Source organism: Mus pahari, chromosome 7, assembly GCF_900095145.1.
Source record: "Mus pahari chromosome 7, PAHARI_EIJ_v1.1, whole genome shotgun sequence".
Taxonomy (NCBI): domain Eukaryota; kingdom Metazoa; phylum Chordata; class Mammalia; order Rodentia; family Muridae; genus Mus; species Mus pahari.
The window spans coordinates 78,779,499-78,794,591 of record NC_034596.1 but is presented as its reverse complement, the minus strand read 5'-3'; the positions used below and the strand labels follow the sequence as shown (position 1 = coordinate 78,794,591).

General features: G+C 36.3%; 1 protein-coding gene across 3 annotated transcripts in view; it reads right to left on the bottom strand.

Moving 5' to 3' along the window:
* Positions 1-330: 330 nt before the first annotated feature.
* Positions 331-15,093, bottom strand: part of Rbm25 (RNA binding motif protein 25) — a 50,822-nt gene continuing 36,059 nt past the window's right edge. For all 3 annotated transcript variants that reach the window (XM_021201549.2, XM_029540616.1, XM_029540617.1), the window contains 9 exons: positions 14,097-14,313; positions 13,896-13,985; positions 10,953-11,026; positions 10,037-10,187; positions 8,332-8,656; positions 7,675-7,949; positions 6,846-6,944; positions 5,195-5,242; positions 331-1,903 (listed from right to left, as the gene is read on the bottom strand). In XM_021201549.2, coding sequence (XP_021057208.1) covers positions 1,811-1,903; positions 5,195-5,242; positions 6,846-6,944; positions 7,675-7,949; positions 8,332-8,656; positions 10,037-10,187; positions 10,953-11,026; positions 13,896-13,985; positions 14,097-14,313 — 1,372 coding nt within the window. In that variant the 3' untranslated portion in view covers positions 331-1,810. The remainder of the gene's footprint in view (positions 1,904-5,194; positions 5,243-6,845; positions 6,945-7,674; positions 7,950-8,331; positions 8,657-10,036; positions 10,188-10,952; positions 11,027-13,895; positions 13,986-14,096; positions 14,314-15,093) is intronic.

The following is a 15,093-nucleotide window of genomic DNA, read 5'->3' as shown; positions in this document are numbered from 1 at the left end:
CTACAAAGTGAGTTCCAGGACAGCCAGGACTATACAGAGAAACCCTGTCTCGAAAAAAACAAAACAAAACAAAACAAGAAAAAAATTTATAATTAACGGTCATTTTTCTGGAATGTTTCCTTGAGAAATCGTAATTTAAAATATAATCAACACTATGTAGAGATATCTGTATAGTAGCCTCATCTAAAATAAGGTAGTCACTTTGATCTTCTGATAAAAATTCATCTAAAAACTTGAGCTCATCTTTTCAGGTTGTTTTCTAGTATATGTACTACACAATTATAACATAATGTCATTTATTTACAAGACTCAAAGAAAGCATCTCCAAGATCAAATATATACATTTTTAATAACTGAAATATTTACATAATGAAGCCATGTCAAGGTTCAACATTAAAAACAGTGTTTTGGATGTCCTCTCAAATGTTTAAAAAAAAAAAGACAAAACAAAAAACAAAAACCTAGTAACGCAAGCTCACAGTTACATTATTCTAAGAACCCAGTCTTTATCTTTTTAGTAAGCAAACATGGCAGCAGCCACACCTAATTTGTTGACAGAGCTGTTTAGAACTTGGTACTTTTCAAATAAATTTTGCCCCTAGTGATCTTCTGAATTACTAATAAATCCAAGGATTTCTTGTCACCAATATAGTTAAAGCTTGATGACCAGTAATAAAATTTTGTGAGCAGAAAACTGTCTTGAATGTGTCTTGAATGATGTATCTTTGGAAGAAAGATGTAAACATTTAACTACCATGGTGAATTACTATTGTGTTTTGTCAACTCTCTTTTGTAAACTTACCTTATTTACTTATTGGTGCTGGGTATAGAACCCAGGCCTTCTCTCATGCTAAGCAAGCATAAGCTCTCTCACTGAGGTAATCCCGGTCATTGTTTTAAAAGGAAAGTGAGCTCCTCTGCCCACCTTATACTTTGGGAATTGTTTTATTAAAATGAATACACCAAAATTAAATGAAGACAACTAAGTTGAAAATGTATTGAGCAAAATGCTCCAGAATTCTAGACTCTGCTTCAATTCTGAGGCATCAAATGAGGGAGAGATAAGATTATGATGTGTCGTCCTATTCACAGAAGAACACAAAACTGGTCAGCAAAGTGTTGCTCACCGCAGAATACCAGTCTCTGGGAAATACACCGTAATTATTCTTCTTATTTGGGTTGGCACAATTATCACTTTTCCTTTATGAGTGTATTGATGAATTACAAAATGGTTAAGGGAGCCCACCAAAAAATTTTTAAAAAGACTTTTATACATACATTCACATAAACACATTAATACAGAGATACATTAGAAGGACCTGTCTGCTAGGTTTTGCACTCTAATTTTAAACTCCATGCCTTTACAAGGGCTTGCCTTTTCTGATCAGGAAAGTGGGAATGAGACTGCAAAGGGTATGACTAGAATTCACCTTATTCATGTTGGCGCCTATACAATACAGTTTTAATAGTAAGTAGAATTCTGCAAAAGAATTGGGGAGCCATTTTAATATTTACAAGGAAGGAATCAGCAGAACAAGATTCTATCAGATAGGCTGTGTACAGGAGCTGCAGCTTATAAAACACACCAGTAGTCTGTGCCTGGTGAGCAGAAAGAGGACCAAGGACACAGATGGCTTTACAACCGAGTGAGTACACAGAGCATCAACAAATTAGAGGACAAAAGAATTCACATTTTCTACATTAAAAAAATTACAGATCTCACAAATGTCTTTGAAGACACAGAAAATTCAAAGTCCTTTCAAGGATGTGAAGGAAGAAATCTGAAATGTAGCTCTGAATGTAAAAAGTTTTACTTCACAAGGCCAATTTTCTTGGCTTCTGTTTCATATATCAATAATCTCCACATTTTGACTATAAAAACTTCTGCTTCTTCATCTAGTACCTAGAAGATAAAAGACAGAAACACATGTAAAGATAATTATTGATATATTAAAACAACAGCAATATACCAAACATCCACCAAACACAATCAACATAATGACTTAAAAGAACATCTAGCCAGCACGAAAATATTTTAAACACAACATTTACGGTACAAAGAAAGATAATCATTCAGCCAAAGTCAATGACTCCCTAAATACTAATTTCAATATACTTCTGTTTTTTTACTGATGTGATTGTTGAGACACAGCCCAAGCATGACGTACACTTAAATCAAAGTGATGAACAGGAGCTCCTGCTTCCACCTTATAGGCAGGATTGTGCCACAAACCCTGACTTCACATTATTTGAATACAACTTTTTCTTTATTTTGATGTTAGTTTTATAGACATTACATTTATACATATTTAATCAAATACTTTATAAGTAGAGCAAAAGCTTAGTATACTGAATTTAGAGGACACAGAAAATGGTGGCTCGGGCTGGTGAGATGGCTCAGCGGTTAAGAGCACTGATTGCACTTCCAAAGGTCCTGAGTTCAATTCCCAGCAACCACATGGTGGCTCACAGCCACTCGTAACACCCTCTTCTGGGGTGTCTGAAGACAGCTACAGTGTACTTACAGATAATAAATCTTTGAAGAGAAAAAAAAGGATGTTTACAGGAAAGTGGTGGTTCATGCCTTTATACCCAGACCCAGTACTTGGGGGGCAGAGGCAGGCAGATCTTTTTGAGGCCAGCCTGCTCTATGGTATGTTTGAGAACAGCCAGGGGGACACAGAGAATCTCAAAAAAATAAAACAAACAAACAAACAAACAAACCAGAAGATATTTATCAACAAATTAAATATACAACTATCTTTTTTAAAAGATCTATTTGTTTATTTATTCATTTATTTATTCATTCATTCATTTATTATTTATTGATTTATTTATTTATTGTGAGTGCGCTGTAGCTGTCTTCAGACACATCAGAAGAGAGCATCAGATCCCATTACAGATGGTTGTGAGCCACCATGTGGTTGACTGCTGGAAATTTAACCCAGGACCTTTGGAAGAGCAGTCAGTGCTCTTAATGTCTCAGCTATCTCTCCAGCCCAAAACCTATGTGTCCTAATATAGACATTTTATTTAGTCCAAAACAGACTTAGCTATCATCTTACCTAACATACAACAAATACTGATCATGTGATAGCATTACATGAGAATTTACTAGTATCTAGAGGCAGTAAACAGTACTGAGTGAACGCCACTGTCACAAGTACAAAGACACTGAACAAATTTATCTTTCTCTCTTGTCAAATGAATAAACTAGATTATTTTCCCATCATGATTGAACATTAAGTGCTCTTAATCAAGTGGTATGCTGATGTATGTGTACCTGTTGTGTATTTGTGTGCATGTGCGTTCATGAAAGACAGAAGTCAACATGAGGTGTCATCCAACGAGCTGTCTACCTTGCTTTTCCAGACAAGGTCTCTTTCTAGGACAGAGATCGAGATGGGGACATGTACCGATTAGAAAAGGGTAGGCCGCAAGCTCCAATATCTGCCTTTCTCCACCTCCCTAATGCTGGGACTGGAAGAGCATACCACCACACTCAGCATTTTAAGTAGGTTTGGGGCACTGAACTCACGCTTAAACGGTAAAACTATTATATCAACAAGGACTTTAATTTTTACAGGTTTTCTCTGTGGCTCCCTGGTCTATACAAAGTGTGTACCTCTGCTCAAGCACACTCCCACTACGTTGGTTATAAACCGTCATATTTGACCAGAAGAAGTTAATCCACACATATCCATCCCACCCCCATGAAAGCTTTTTATAAAAAGCAATTTTTAAAAATTACCCATGTTTAGTTTTGGGGGGTAAGAACACATATGCTGGGGCTGGAGAGATGCCTCAGCAGTTCAGAGCACTGACTGCTCTTTCAGAGGTCCTGAGTTCAATTCCTAGCAACCACACAACCCTCTATAACGGGACCCAATGCCCTCTTCTAATGTGTCTGACAACAGGTACAGTGTACTCATCTACATAAAATGAGTAATTAAAAGAAAAAGAAAACACATATGTCACAGTATTGACACCTAGCCCCAGTATTTTTCTCCACTCCATGTCTCAATGCTCTTCAGAATTTCCAAGGCTATGCTACATACTGGCTATCATTTGGACTAACAAAGTAATTTTGTGGGTTTTTTTTCCCCCGAGACAGGGTCTCACTAAGTAGAACATATACCTGCCTCGGCCTCTGATTCCTAAATTCTGGGACAAAGTTGTGCAATTCCATGCCCATCTCTACTGTTTTCCTGTTAACAACCTTTTTCCAATTGCTTAAATCCAACTAATCCCAAACAACTTCATTGGCTTACCAGTCCTTAATTCACTCCAATGACCAGTTCTATTCAAATTTATTTCTTTTCTTCATAACTACCCTTGTATTTCATGTAATAATTTTATTTAAAATGTAAACTTCTCTCCCTCGACTTATGAAATCACAACGTTAAATAAAAGTAATCACAAACCATAGTATAAAAATCAAATGCAATTAGGAATTTGATTTTTCAGCACGGTTGACCCCCAAGATACTCCTGCAATGTGAATGTCTCAGAGAAATCCCTATGATGTATTCCCTTCAATGACTCACAACCAGTAGATGCCACACTCTGCATTGACAGCACACTCCTTAATAGCAAGCACAGCATGGTTTCAGTATCTGTATGTCCACTTCCCAGTTTTGTATAGGCCCACTGCTTTTATCAGTAGTGTTACCAAGCATATAATAGAAATATATGCTTTAATCTTTATAAATAAAGGGGGGAGGAAGATCAAAATGGTTTAAAGGAAGAAATCAAGATCAACTTTTAAATGTTTCAAATCTCCAGAAACAACAGGGGCATGCATATGCTTGCAATCCCAGGAGGCTCAGTCTGCTTTGAGTTCTAGGCTAGCCTGAACTAAGAACATCAAATCAGCCGGGTGTGGTGGTGCACACCTTTAATCCCAGCACTCGGGAGGCAGAGGCAGGCGGATTTCTGAGTTCGAGAGCAGCCTGGTCTACAGAGTGAGTTCCAGGACAGCCAGGGCTACACAGAGAAACCCTGTCTCGAAAAACCAAAACCAAAACAAAACAAAACATCAAATCAATTGATACTTTATAATTATAAATCTTTCTGCTGATATCTTTACCATCATATGCAAATTTTAATTCAGATCAATAAATGAGGAAATGCATTAAATTTATAAAGTAATTTGTTCACATAGATATTAAAGTAATAATGTTCTTCTAACTTACCATGGCAACATCATCTAAAATGCTCTGTGGTGAACTATGTGCCATAACCTAAAAAGAAACAAATAAGCTGTTATAAAGAAATAAAACAAAGATACAAAACCTCTAAATGGTAGGGATATATTTCTTGTACCTAGGGGAGTCTGCTCTACTTTGAGACAAGATTTTAAAGGCTTGGAACTTGAGAAATTCGTCTGCCCCACAATGCTAAGGTATGTAGCACCAAGCCTGGCTCTATTAGTTTTTTATCCTCAGACCTTGATCACTAAAGGCAAATCAATCATTACTTCCATGTTGCATTTTTAACTTCCTTTTTAAATAGATTTTTCTGGGGCTGGAGAGATAGATAGCTCAGCAGTTAAGAGCACTGACTGCTCTTCCAAAGGTCCTGAGTTCAACTCCTAGCAACCACATGGTTGGTCACAACCATCTGTGATGGGCTCCGACACCCCTTTTTGGTACGTCTGAAGAGAACAACAGTGCACCCACCATACACGAAATGAATAAATCTTTTTCTTTTTTAATTGATTATTCAGTGAGGGTTTCGCTGAGTAGCTCTGGTTGTTCTGTAACTCATTCTGTAGACCAGACTGGCCTTGATCCACCAGCCTTTGCCTGAGTGCTGGGATAGAGGCATGTGAGACACCATGCCTGGTTATAAGTGGCCTCTCACCCAACCTCCTCATGCTATGTAACCTAAGGTGGCCTCAAACATCTGATCCTTTGCCTTAGACTCCCAAGTGCTAAGATTACTGAATCTGTGGAAATTGGGTTCTACTCTGTAGCAGTGGTTGTCCTGAAACTTACTCTATAGACCATAGTCCCCTTGAACTCATTGAGATCTTCCTGTCTCAGTCTCCCCAGGGCTAGAATTAAAGATGTTAAAGGGCTAGAAATAAAGCCCAGTATGGCTACCTGTGTCTTAATGCTATAACCATTGTAAATAACTCTGTTTTGAAAACACACCACAGTATACACATTTTGTTAAATGATGGTCTGATGTACTGATGCATGTCATTAAAATGTTCCAGCACTAATGGGAAATGGATACAAGTTCAAGGTCAGCCTGGGCCATAGGAAACTGTCTCCAAAAACAAAACAAAACAAAAAAACAGCCTATAGGATTTAAAATGTCCTTACACACTGTACAATAATGACCAAGACACTACCTTTTCATAAGGTTCAATTTTTTCATGTATAAATGGAGTAAGGATAATATTAGTGACTTGTATACCCTAAGACTGCTACAAAGTTAAAATGAGAAAAACTGCCATAAAACACAAACATTGTGACTGCCAAGAACTCTAATCAATCAGTACATGCTAAACACTATTAATAACAGGACTACTGCAGAGATAGGTGACTAACAATGAAATTGACTAATTCCCATCTCTGCAAAATTCCAATCTTAGATAGAAAGGTAGCATGGCATTTGCAATAGAAAAGGAAAGAAATCATAGGTGACAACAGACACCATTTCTTTCCTCCCTGACTATGAATCAAAGCTGTTGTATGATACGTCTAAGATTGAGATAGGAGGCTGACTTCAAATTATCAGGTCATTTAATTAAAATTGAAAATTAAGTACTAGGACTTTTTACTTTAGGAAGTGTCTAAATAAATTTTGTGTAGATGGAGGCAGAAAGACACCAACCTTAGAACAAACAAAGTCAACTAATGTAGCTTCTTCTTCACCTATGTATTCAATGATTTTCTTATTGATCCATGGCCGGATTCTGCGTTCCATCAGTATCTGCAAAACAAAGCCTAGTTGAAGAACTAATGAATTGAAATTTTCCATTATACAAAATTCATTAAAGAGTAAAATAAGTCAAGTGACAATCCAGCACTCAAGAAAGACAGAGACCAGCAGATCTCTGTGAACTCCAGCCCAGGTACATTTTGAGAAACAGAATTACCAAGACACATATGCCTATGATATACCCGGAAAACTATACCCTACCAAACAGCCACTTGAATTTCCATGGTTTTGCTTCTCTACTTACTACAGAAAAAAAGATGAACCAACCAAGATATCCATCAACAGATAAATGGATAATAAAAATAAGGTACATATTTTAAAACTGTATAAAGAAAAATAAAATCATGAAACTTGCAGGAAAATGAATGAACCAATGAAACATTAAGTGTGGTCACACAAATTCCGAAAAACAATTCACATTTTCTTCTTCATATGTCACTTAGCTTATTGTGTGTGTAAAGACTATTAAGTTGTACAGCAGAGAACATTTAACAAGAAAGATTTTAAAAGGTAGTATTAGATAATGATGGACAGAATGCAGGAAAAAAGAATATGTACATTGTGAAAGAACATCAAAAGCCAATAATTTTCCAAATCTGAACTGCATAGTGTTTTTTCTTTTATTATTCTGTGTGTGATCTTATTTGCTATTGCTAAAAATCAAACAAGGCTGTATGTTACACTGAAAACCCAGACATTTGATAGTCAGTATGCTACTCACAGAATCCACAATAGACCAATCCAAAGGATAAGCAAAGAGCTCGGGTTTGGCTGTGGGGATTTTCTCAATGAGACTCTTAATGTGTTTGCGCTTTTCTTCAGTGTTTACAGTGCCTTTGGTGGCATTTTTATCATCTTCGCCATAATCCAGAGGAACCAGTTTCCTTTTTCGGGGCACATCATCGCTGTCTTCATCCTCGAATTTGTTAAAGACACTATCTACAGGCAGTTTCTTCCTCTTCACCGAATTAGGTTGGCCAGGACTATTGGAAGCACCTATAGTTAAAAACACTATCTTAGTATGAAAACATCATTTTTAAATGCTAAATCAGACAACCCACCATCCCTCAAAAGATGCAAACATATTTCCACAATTCTCTGAGAAAGATCCCAACTGTTAAAAAAAAAAAAACGTAGTAACTCTCTACTCACAAGTGCTAGAAAATTTAACTTTTCACTTCTTCTCAGAACTGGAGGCAGCTGGAGATATAGGAGCACTAGTAGAACTATGAAAACAATCGTGAGCTAGAAAGGCATTGTTGAATACTTTGCTATCTATCTACCACGGAACTATGTATGTATACATATTCTTTGGTCCTTACAGTGGAAATTGTTGGGACATGGGAGGAAAGGAAAAGAAAGGGCAATGCTGACATACCCAACTTAAGGCTTAGTCCTATTTTTGGCCTATGCTCCTCGGGCTGTTGTTGATCTGGTGAGTTTTCATGAGGAATAATAATACCACAAGGAGACTCATCCCCAGGAGTGTTGGGGGTTGCGTTGCCACTGGCAGAGGACACAGATGGGGCGGAGCTGATGGGTCTCAAAGTTGGCTTGAGACAAGGCTTTTGCTCTGGTTCTTCCTCCTCTTCCACAGGCTCCTCTCGTTTTTCTTCTTTTTCTTGCTTTTCTTCTTCTTCTTCCTCTGATTCTGGCTCCTGCTTTATTTGAGGTTGTCTGCGCCTCTCAGCCTCTTGTTCCATCTACAACCAAAAAACACTACTTGATTAACTTTAGAAAAGACTACTGCTGTAATTCTTCCCTTTGCTTTATATATTTTTGGGGTTTTGTTTTGTTTTGTTTGTTTTTGAGAGAGGGTCTCTCTGTGTAGCCCTCGGTGTCCTGGAATTTACTCTGAAGACCAGGCTGGCACCAAACTCAGGGATTTACCTACCTCTGCTTCCTGAATGCTGGGATTAAATTAAAAGCATGCCCCATCACTGTTGGGCTTGCTTTACACATATCTTATGTAAAGTAGTTGACTAAGTTGACCAGTGAGCTCAATCCTACCTCTTCAACTCTAAAAAAATTAAAAACTAAGCACTAGAAATAAGGGAGGTGGTTCAGAGGTTAAAAGCATTGGTTGCTCCTCCAAAGGACTTGAATCCACATAGCTAGAGCTGACTGTAACTCAGATCCCAGGGGATTTAACACCCAGTCAGCAGTAACAAAAAGGAAAATGAAAAGACATGGCTTATTTTTGTTGAGGCATATATCATGTAAAAAAAAATGAAAACTTCATAGAAGACAAGTACTGAAAGTATTTTTAAAATGACAGCTCTTAAATGCAAAAATAAGAGCACTATACAATCAATCGATTGTTATACATGACAAGCTATTGGGTTGAATAGACAGCTCAGTGATAAAGAGCATTTGTGACTCTTGAAGAGAACCCAGGTTCAGTTCCCAGACCATCTGTCACCCCAGTTTCAGATCTGACCTTTGAGGGCCAAGCACAACTGTGGTACATATATTTACATGTAAGCAAACTCATACCCATAAAAAAATCATAATGACAAATCTTTTTTAAAATGACATGTTAGAAAATGAAAACATCTTTTAATAAGGAAATATTTCAAATGACAGTTACTACAAATCAAATATCATTGTAAATACAGCTTTCTGTGTAAATTATATTAAAAGATGGTCACCAATAATGACAGACTAATTTGATGGGAGGTATGGATTCAAGGTGCTGGTTGGTTAAATGTCAGCTATGCAAACCTGAGAAGATGCATTTGATTTCTAGTGCCTACTACACTCAACACAGCAAATGTTCAAATAATGACAACTGGAACAATGTGGTGACAGGCAAATCCCTAGACAGATTCTGTCTCAAGTAAACCACAGTGAACTGCTTCTATGGACTACATCAATACCTGAGACTGACTTCCGGCTTGTACATAAGCACCACCACTAACGTGTTCCCTAAACAAAAAAGTTCTGAGTTCATTTAAGATTGATGATTTCTGTACTAAAATTAACAAATACTAATAATCTTCCAAATAACAGCATTAGCAAGTCCAAAAGTGCATATGGTGTAATTTTAAAACTAAACAATTTCAGATGGTATAATAACTCACCCTCTGGAGCTCTGCATCTGGATCTGGATGCCCTTCTGCCAGTAAGCGTTGCCTGATTTCTTCAAGTTCTTCCTTCTCTCTCTTCCTGTCTCGTTCATCAGCTTCCATTTCTTTTTCCCTATCACGCAACCGTTTCTGAAGAGCACTACCCCTGTAAAGTTAATAGGAGGCATTTAATGATCAGATCATTGCTTAGGACACAAACTGTCCAAAACACAGCATTTCCTCAACACTAAAAATCAAATAAGTGAATGTTAAACTCAGGTAAACATCCAGGACATTGTGCTGTTGACATTAATGTGCTACATTTAAGCACAGAGGTGTTATTTTATTCTGAAAAATCATGCAATATGTCTAAAAGCCCAAAAGATAACTTTCAAGAGGAAGACAGCTGTTTTGTGCCTATTCCAAACTGAAGACTTACATTGTAAAAATACACTTACATTGTATTTTTTTCACATGTAAAGTATGAAGACTATACACAAATTGCTAAGAGGCTTTAGGGGATAAAAGTATAACTCAGACAATACAGAAAAAATGCTTAACATTGTTTGAGGTTGACTGTCCTACCAAAACAACTGGCTGTGATGTGCATGACTTTAAACCTGCAATCAAAAGACAACAGCAAGCCTGAACTATACACTAAAACAGATCATCTAGTACAATAAAGATAAAGTGACTCAATTCTTAAGTTTACATGTACAATATGGAGATGGTAGGTGCAGATCAGATGGAATACTTACGAAAACACTGAAGACAAATTCCTGAGCTAAATAGTTAAAAGGTATGACTTCCTATAAAATGACCCTCCATCATGGGCTCCCCACTAAAGACACTTGAAATTACTGATTCTAATAGCTAAACACACCAGACATTCTCACATTCACAAACAGCCCATCCGCTCATGCTTACTTACCTGTAGTACTTCGGGTCATCCCTATCATCATCATAATCTTCTAGGAATTCTTTTAGTCGTTTAGCCTCTTTAGCCTTTGCAGAAATGAAGGACAACATATATAAACCTCAGGTAAGAGTCAGATTACTTCTTTCCCCTTTCTTAAGAATATACTTTTCTCCATATTCATAGAACTTAAAATTGTACACTTCTCATTAATTCATATATGAAACGGGCATCATATAAAACTTTTAAAGAAGTCAGCTTTAGGACATAACTGAGACATGAAAAACACATATATAGTATGCTGAACAAAAACTCCTGAATATAATTCCCAAAATACATTCTTTTCCATTGTTTGCCATTAGGAAACAAAACAATGTTTTATTAAATAGTAGACAAAAGCAATTAATTTTCTTTGGGTAGGTTATGTTAAATATAAATAATATACAAGATTTTAGATTTAAATCATGTTTATATATTATAAAGGTAAAGCTACCATTTGTGAAAAACATCTTCTCTATCCAGAGTTCTATCTATCTAGTTACTTTAAATTAATGGTTAGTAAACCTGGAAGATACACAAAATCTTATTTTTGGAATATCAGATCAACCTGGTATATTTAAAAACTGTGTCTAATTTTTTATGGCTTATATCTAAACACTTTAAATCAATCATATCTATATGTAAAGCAGATGATGGTTTCTGACTTACAACCTTTTAACACCTTTCAGCTACTTCAATATAGACTTGTAACAGACATCCAAAGGAACCATCTATCTATTCCTCAGTAATTGCTCCCTAAAGCAAATATTTTTATGCAATACTTCCAAACACTGTGAGTGTAACTCTAACGTATCATATATTCACATATTTCTTTACACTAACTGCCTTATAAGCTTGTATTGTTCATGTTTCAAAATTATGTTCTATGCCCCATCCTAAGGCATTAAGCTGGGATATGATAAGCACTCAAATAAATGAAAGGTTGGTTGAGTACTCTATGTATCAATGTTAGTATCAAAGTCCAGGTATACAGGTCTGGCTATGTACAAACTAACCCCAATGCATTTATTACTCTGGGAAACTAACTTGTAATGAACGTATCAGTTACTTTAACATGAGAAAATGCTTATGTAACTGGAATTTCCAAAAGGAACACAATTATTTTTGCAAACAAACTACTTCTTACTGGACAATGGAGGTGAATGCCTTTAATCCTAGTACTTTGGAAGCAGAGATATGTAAATCTCAGAATTCAAGGCTAGCCTGGTCTACAGAATGAGTTAGAAAGCCAGAGCAACACAGAGAAACCCTGCCTCCATATGTAGAAAGGTTTCAGATTTCTTCACAGAAAGCAGAACATTGACTCTAAAGCTAATTCTCTAGTATTCTCTTCCAATTTTCTCATAAAGGAAAAAAGTAAACTCCAAAACAGATGCTTCCATCCTACATTAATTTATCCAAATAAAACCATTTTAAACAATTTTATTGACAAGAAGGATCTATGATTCAGAGAACACATACTTTCTAGTTGTTATATGTACTAGATAATATACCCTTTATTTACTTCTAAACATTCCTAATGTCTCACTTTGTTCTCATCTTGAAGAAGTGTTCTGAATGGATAATTTACAAACTAAAGATAAAATAAAATTTACATTCTCACAAAGACACAACATACTTTAATTATTTGTTTTATTGAGGCAGGGTCTCACTATGTCAGGCTAGTCTGGAATTCTAACTGCTTCTACTGGGAGCGCTGGGATTAAAGGCATGAGTCACACACAGCACTCTACAGAAGACAAGGAACATACTACTGAAGCAATTTTTATCACTATACTTAAAAACTGTGTCAACTGGTTCATGCTTAAAATTATCAGTATATAAATGAAACACAAATATAATTTTGTGACTATATGAAGAGAATATGGTAGCATAAGAAAACTGCATGATAAGTGCTAAATACACTTCTGCTTACAACAACACTGCCAAGAACTGGGGGAAAAAATGGCTCAGCAGTTAAGAGCACTGGCTTCTCTTCCAGAGAACCCAGGTTCACTTCCCTGCTCCTATATGGCAGTTCACAACTGTCTCTAATTCCAGTTCCATATGATCTGCCTCCCTCACACATATATAAATGCAATCAATACACCAAGCATATAAAGTAAAAATGAATAAATCTTAAAACCAAAAACATACCAAGGTGTAATCTCATTGGGTCATATAGACAAAAAGATCCTTCTGAGTTCCAGGAGCTACACAAAAAAAGCCCTGTCTCAAAAAACCCAAAGACTGAAAAATAAAAAAACAATTGCTCCCCACAAAAGAACGACTTACAAAAAAACCACACAACTACACTGTCTAATTCAACAAATTTCCATAGCTATTTTAAAGAAAAACTTTATGGTATCTTATTTACTTGTGTTACAGATATCACAAGACAAATGTGGAAGTCGGGATACAACTTGAGGCTCTCAATTTTCTCTCTCAGATTGGCTGACTGAACTCGTAACATAGTTGTAGCTCACCTGGCTCAACAAGTTTTCAGAATCTTAACCAAATGATGTCACCTTCATTCTAAGTTAACTCACTAGGGTAGATTGAAACCATGCAAACATTCATTAGTGGGCAGCAAAGTATTTGAAAAGTAGGAAGAGATATATACTGAGTCTATTTTCAAATTATTTGGAATAAGAAATCCAGGACATTGCTATGAGTTCAAGACTAGCCTGATATACACTGGTGATTCTAAAACAATCTGAGCTAAGTAGAGATCACCTCAAAACAAACACACACACACACACACACACACACACACACACACACAAACACACACACAAAAACAAAACCAAAAATAATTACCTGAAAAACTGACAAATTTCATTTTTAAGGATTTCTGTTTGACAGTAAATCTGAATGTTTCTGAATTGACAATATACCTTTTAAAACCTAAAATCTCACCATTTCTCTTCTTCTTTCTTCTTCTCTTTCTGCCTCCTTCTCATATTCCCTAGTTTTCTTTCGTTCTCTGATTTCCCAATTCTTAAGGCGCTAAAAAAAAGTTTCAGAAATTTAAAATTTAACAAAGGATTCTGTAAAACATGCCTCACCATCCTAAATAAACTAACTATGCTTTGCAGAAAGAGCATTTCCTCAGTTTACCTCTTGATAAGCAGCCTCTTTCTCTCGCAGTTTTCGTTCAAGTTTTCTTCGTTCATATGCATCTTCTTCATCCTCTTCTCTGTCTCTTTTCTTGTCTTTCTCTCTTTCCCGTTCCCGTTCTCTCTCCCGTTCTCTCTCTCGCTCTCGCTCTCGTTCCCGTTCTCGTTCTCTCTCTCTTTCCCGCTCCCGTTCCCTTTCACGATCTCTGCTTTTTTCTCTATGAAAGTAGAACATTAAATATATCATATATTTTATAGCATTCTATCCTTTTTCTTTAGGAACCATGGGAAACTATACCATGTATGATAAATCAATATGTAAAAAGTCAAAATTTAGTGTTAATTTCTCTATACTCAAAGGCACACAGACTAGGGAATCAAAAGTAAAATTCAAGTAAGGCATTTTTTCTAAAATGAACAAGACCCTGCATTTTAATCCCAATGTAGGAATTAAACAAAAAGCCACAGACTTTAATTCTAACTAAAAGTTCTAAATTGCATTCTGTAGTCAAAGCTAGTAATTAAACACATCACAAAAAATAAAACATAAAACCCAATGCAAGATTAAATAAAGGAATGAAAAATTACTAACTATGCCTAATCATAGGCTGAAATACACAATTTTGTGCAAAAGAATATTGCCAGGCAGGGCTGGAGAGATGGCTCACTGGTTAGGAGCACTGATGGCTCCTCTGAAGGTCCTGAGTTCATTTTCTAGCAACCATATGGTAGCTCACAACCATCGGTAATGAGATCTGACACCCTCTTCTGGAGTGTCTGAAGATAGCCACAATGTACTTATAATAAATAAAACTTTAAAAAAAAGAATATTGCCAGGCACAGTGGCAAACAATTTTGATCCCAAATGTTTGGGAACCGATGGCAAGCTGACCTCTGTGCATTTGAGATCATCCGGGTCTTCTACAGTCTATAGAGAGGACCTGCCTTTAAAAAAAAGGATGAGAGCATACATACTGCTCTTTCTTTCCCAAATGAAA